The sequence below is a fragment of the Anneissia japonica genome, unplaced genomic scaffold, assembly GCF_011630105.1.
Source record: "Anneissia japonica isolate Jap-2015-1 unplaced genomic scaffold, ASM1163010v1 scaffold287819_len434453_cov191, whole genome shotgun sequence".
NCBI classification, from domain to species: Eukaryota; Metazoa; Echinodermata; class Crinoidea; order Comatulida; family Comatulidae; genus Anneissia; species Anneissia japonica.
This window is the reverse complement of record NW_022713610.1, coordinates 124,441-129,385: the sequence shown is the minus strand read 5'-3', so window position 1 is coordinate 129,385 and position 4,945 is coordinate 124,441. Positions and strand designations below refer to the sequence as shown.

At 37.4% G+C, this 4,945-nt stretch overlaps 1 protein-coding gene across 1 annotated transcript in view; it reads right to left on the bottom strand.

The window, feature by feature from the left end:
- Positions 1–4,945, bottom strand: part of LOC117108527 (neurotrypsin-like) — a 12,001-nt gene that overhangs the window by 2,414 nt on the left and 4,642 nt on the right. The window contains exons 2-3 of the mRNA XM_033250567.1: positions 1,032–1,358; positions 161–281 (exon numbers count right to left, since the gene is read on the bottom strand). Of these exons, the coding sequence (XP_033106458.1) occupies positions 161–281; positions 1,032–1,358 (448 nt within the window). The remainder of the gene's footprint in view (positions 1–160; positions 282–1,031; positions 1,359–4,945) is intronic.

The following is a 4,945-nucleotide window of genomic DNA, read 5'->3' as shown; positions in this document are numbered from 1 at the left end:
TATATACTTTACAACTTATGTAATTTGTGATAAGTGTCAATAAGAATATTGAAGTGTTAGGGACAGTGATGATAACACTGAAGACCATGATATTGATGAAAATGATTTTGTTGATTACAGTTATGACAATAACAATAATTATCATAATTAGATCACTTACTTATCGTCACAAATCGTGCTCCATTGGTCACCGTGTAGGATTTCAATTCGCCCTTCGTGGGGACTTTCTCCATCAACTAGTCGGATTGGCTTATAACTCGAACTGCTCGAACCCAGGAATCCTTAAATGAGAGAATGCTATTCGATAAGGGGCCATCCATAATCATCATCTTCGCAAGAGCACAAAACATACGCGCGTAAGTGGGGAGGGGGTTCACAGAGTAGGCATATTCCTTGTAATATGCAACGATTTTATTCAGTGGCGGATTCAAGGGAGAAGCCCCTCTTCCCCCTCCCACCCCACACCCTATATGATTCAAAATTATTTTGTTTTCAAATGGAGACAAAATGTAAGCCTGATAGTGCAATTTCAGGCCAGTTGGTGCCATAATCACAAACTTTCCTACCTAAGCTACACTATGGTTGGTGGTCTAGACCCTCCATCTGTGAAAGTCCCTCCCTGGGCCCCCTTTATTTCAAATTCCCGGATCCACCGCTGTTGTCGTGTACTCTTCCATGGTGAGGATCATATGAAAGAGTATTGGTAGGTAGCCCGGGGTTGATTATCTATATATTACGACATTAGGAAGCATATTGTGAGACAAGACTATATAGCGTTCCACTTCACCCCTTTTCTATGTTATTTAATTCTTTTCCATGTCCAGTGGGTCAACGAGTAGTATGTATGTGTCTGCCTGCACGTTTACTTAATACTTCTGCATCTTTACTCATTAACCGTATCAACCAAAAACAAACCTGTAATATAAATAAATCTTCAGGCATTTTAAATCGCCTCCCATTTATGAGGCAGATCTATCCATTCCCGGCTTGGTATGGAAAAAGGAACTTTAAAGATGGCTAATTGAACATACCTGTGTTTTTCTTACTGATGCATCGAACACCGGCATCTTGATTGTGTGTACAATCCTTATTTAAGATGTTTGTATACTCACAGTCAAACACATTTTCTTCTAAGCCAGTGCACTTTAAATCGTTGAAGAGGATAGGACCATCACCCGCACCAAAGATTCTGGTATTCACGGTATTTTTAACACTGAAGAACCCAAGTTGCCTGCACACAACATATGCTGTATTTATGTCAAAATTCTCATGACATAATGTACCCCATTCCCCGTGATGATACACTTCGACACGTCCCTCTGTGGTGGATGAACTATTGCGTAAACGCACAATAGACCCTGATTCGAAAATGATAGATGAGTATACAGATTTATAATACGAAATTCAAAACATTAAATTTATAAATGATTACAGGTAAAGAGAAACATAAGCCTAAAGTCTGACACATCTTGACTCCCCAAATTACGGTTGTCGCAAGAGTTAGTTCAAGAGTTATATATATATATATATATATGATGAATACAATGTTGATGCCATGCCTTGGTAAATATGAACAAGAAAAAAGACTTCAAAGGCATAAATTGTTGTTTATTCTGGTTTATTCCAAACGTTTCGCCGGTTAGGGCTTCATCAGTGGACTAACATCGTATATTACAAAGCAACGTATATAAGACAAAGGCCTGTTACGGTCGAATGACTATGCATTGACTTGTCTTACACATCTGTATGTAAATCTCAGTAAAGTTGTAGGCGAACTATTAACGTATATTATCAGGCATATTATGTATGTAATATGTGGGTGTGGATATTTACACATATCCACACCCACATATACATATACATAAATATGTGAATACAGTTGTATAGAATATTATTATACTCATTAAAGCCCATTAGCTGTAAATTTCAGTCAATTGTTAATATTCTTCCTACACATCCGTTCATAATATTAACTTTATATTTCTTAATCTCTAACGCTTCTATTATTCTTCGGACATAGGGCAAATTAATGTTAGGGTGCAAGATCTCCCAAGAAATATCTCTAAGTATAGGTCTTTTATTGTGCGTTGCTAGATGCGTATATACTGTTTGCAAGCGTACATGTTCTTTTATTCTGGACCCAATGGTGCTGCCAGTTTCACCAATGTATATTATATCGCAATGGGAACATGTTATCCTGTAAACAGTGTACTTGGTTAAGCATAGATTGGTCTTCGCAGCACAGGCACATGTATCACATTTCTTAGGGCACCCCTGTTTTTCTTTAGGGGCCGTGAATATTGTCTTTATAGTGAACGCCCATTCATATAATGTACTCTGATATTATGTAACCCTGTCCGCTTAATTATTGCTTGTGCTTGTTGTTAAGTTCTTCATTAATAAATGGTACGGTAGTTTGAGAGAGATTGTATCTTGATCTTGATTAACCGAACGTGAGCTGTTCTTATCCATAGTATACGTTTAATGGCGGAATAGACAAACGCTTTAGGATACCCGTTCCTCATAAACATCTCTGTGACACTTTAAGAGAATTTAAACGCGATTTGTGGTCAGTTGATCTGGTTATCGCGCGATTGATCTCTCCAATGAGGATTCCTCTCTTTTGTGATATAGGGCCATGACTATCTCAAGATGTTATACACTGACATGAATGGGCTTCGTATATAGAGTAGTCATAAATCTGCCATTTTCCGGTTTTAAAGTCACCATGGTGTCGAGAAACGGCCAGACTGTTATCAATTGGTAATTCAACTGTGAATTTAAGGGCAGAATTCAAACTGTTAGCGATACAAAGCATGATTTCAGGGGATATATCCAAGCATAATAAAGATCACCCTGAGCTAGCGAAAGCCCTTAAAGACAGCATCTGTAGTGAACCATTGCCCTATCCAGTATATTGCTTACCTAAGGATCACAATGAAGGAGAGTTCAAAGGCCGTCCTATTCATGCAGCTACCGACACCCCAGCCACTAGACTATCGAAATGTCTTGCTAGATCATTGAATAACCTACTTGTCTATGTACCCGCACACCTCAAGAATACCGAGGAGTTTATTGCATCTCTATCTGAATTTGATAATACAAGAGGTTTCTGTAGTCTAGATGTATGTAATTTATATGGCTCCATTCCCCTTGAAGATCTGGAAAACGGAACATGTGGCATATTACAGCAGCCACGGAATTCTTCTCAAAAAACAAATCATCTACAGAATTGGAACATCTAAGTGACTCTGATGCTGTCTCTTATACACATCTAGATGTGTATAAGAGACAGGGATAATACAAGAGGTTTCTGTAGTCTAGATGTATGTAATTTATATGGCTCCATTCCCCTTGAAGATCTGGAAAACGGAACATGTGGCATATTTACAGCAGCCACGGAATTCTTCTCAAAAAACAAATCATCTACAGAATTGGAACATCTAAGTGACTCTGATTTCATGTCCCTATTACGCCTATGTCTTACTAGTGACATAGTTCTAATAGATGGCAGTAGTTACACACATAAATCTGGTCTGGCTATGGGTAATAATTTAGCGCCTACATTAGCTATTATCTACATGAACAATTTCGATCTCGCTATACAGTCTGCGTTCAATAATGTCTTATACTTGAAAAGATATATCGATAATATATTTATCGCGGACATCAGAGGATATATCCCCTGAAATCATGCTTTGTATCGCTAACAGTTTGAATTCTGCCCTTAAATTCACAGTTGAATTACCAATTAATAACAGTCTACCGTTTCTCGACACCATGGTGACTTTAAAACCGGAAAATGGCAGATTTATGACTACTCTATATACGAAGCACATTCATAGTCGGTGTATAACATCGTGGGATAGTCATGGCCCTATATCACAAAAAAGGAGTCCTCATTGGAGAGATCAATCGCGCGATAACCTGATCAACTGACCACAAATCGCGTTTAAATTCTCTTAAAGTGTCACAGAGATGTTTATGAGGAACGGGTATCCTAAAGCGTTTGTCTATTCCGCCATTAAACGTACTATGGATAAGAACAGCTCACGTTCGGTTAATCAAGATCAAGATACAATCTATCTGAAACTACCATTTATTAATGAAGAACTTAAACAACAAGCACAAGCAATAATTAAGCGGACAGGGTTACATAATATCAGAGTACATTATATGAATGGGCGTTCACTAAAGACAATATTAACGGCCCCTAAAGAAAAACAGGAGTGCCCTAAGAAATGTGATACATATGCCTGCGCTGCGAAGACCAAACTATGCTTAACCAAATACACTGTATACAAGATAACATGTTCCCATTGCGATATAGTATATATTGGTGAAACTGGCAGCACCATTGGGTCCAGAATAAAAGAACATGTACGCTTGCAAACAGTATACGCATCTAGCAACGCACAATAAAAGACCTATAGGCCTACTTAGAGATATTTCTTGGGAGATCTTGCACCCTAACATTAATTTGCCCTATGTCCGAAGAATAATAGAAGCGTTAGAGATTAAGAAATATAAAGTTAATACTATGAACGGATGTGTAGGAAGAATATTAACAATTGATTGAAGTTTACTGCTAATGGACTTTAATGAGTATAATAATATTCTATACAACTGTATTCACATATTTATGAATATGTGGGTGTGGATATGTGTAAATATCCACACCCATATATTACATACATAATTAGGAATATGCCTGATAATATACGTTAATAGTTCGCCTACAACTATACTGATATTTACATACAGATGTGTAAGACAAGTCAATGCATAGTCATTCGACCGTAACAGGCCTTTGTTTTATATACGTTGCTTTGTAATATACGATAGTCCACTGATGAAGCCCTAACAGGCGAAACGTTTGGAATAAACCAGAATAAACAACAATTTATGCCTTTGAAGTCTTTTTTCTTGTTCATATATATAAATA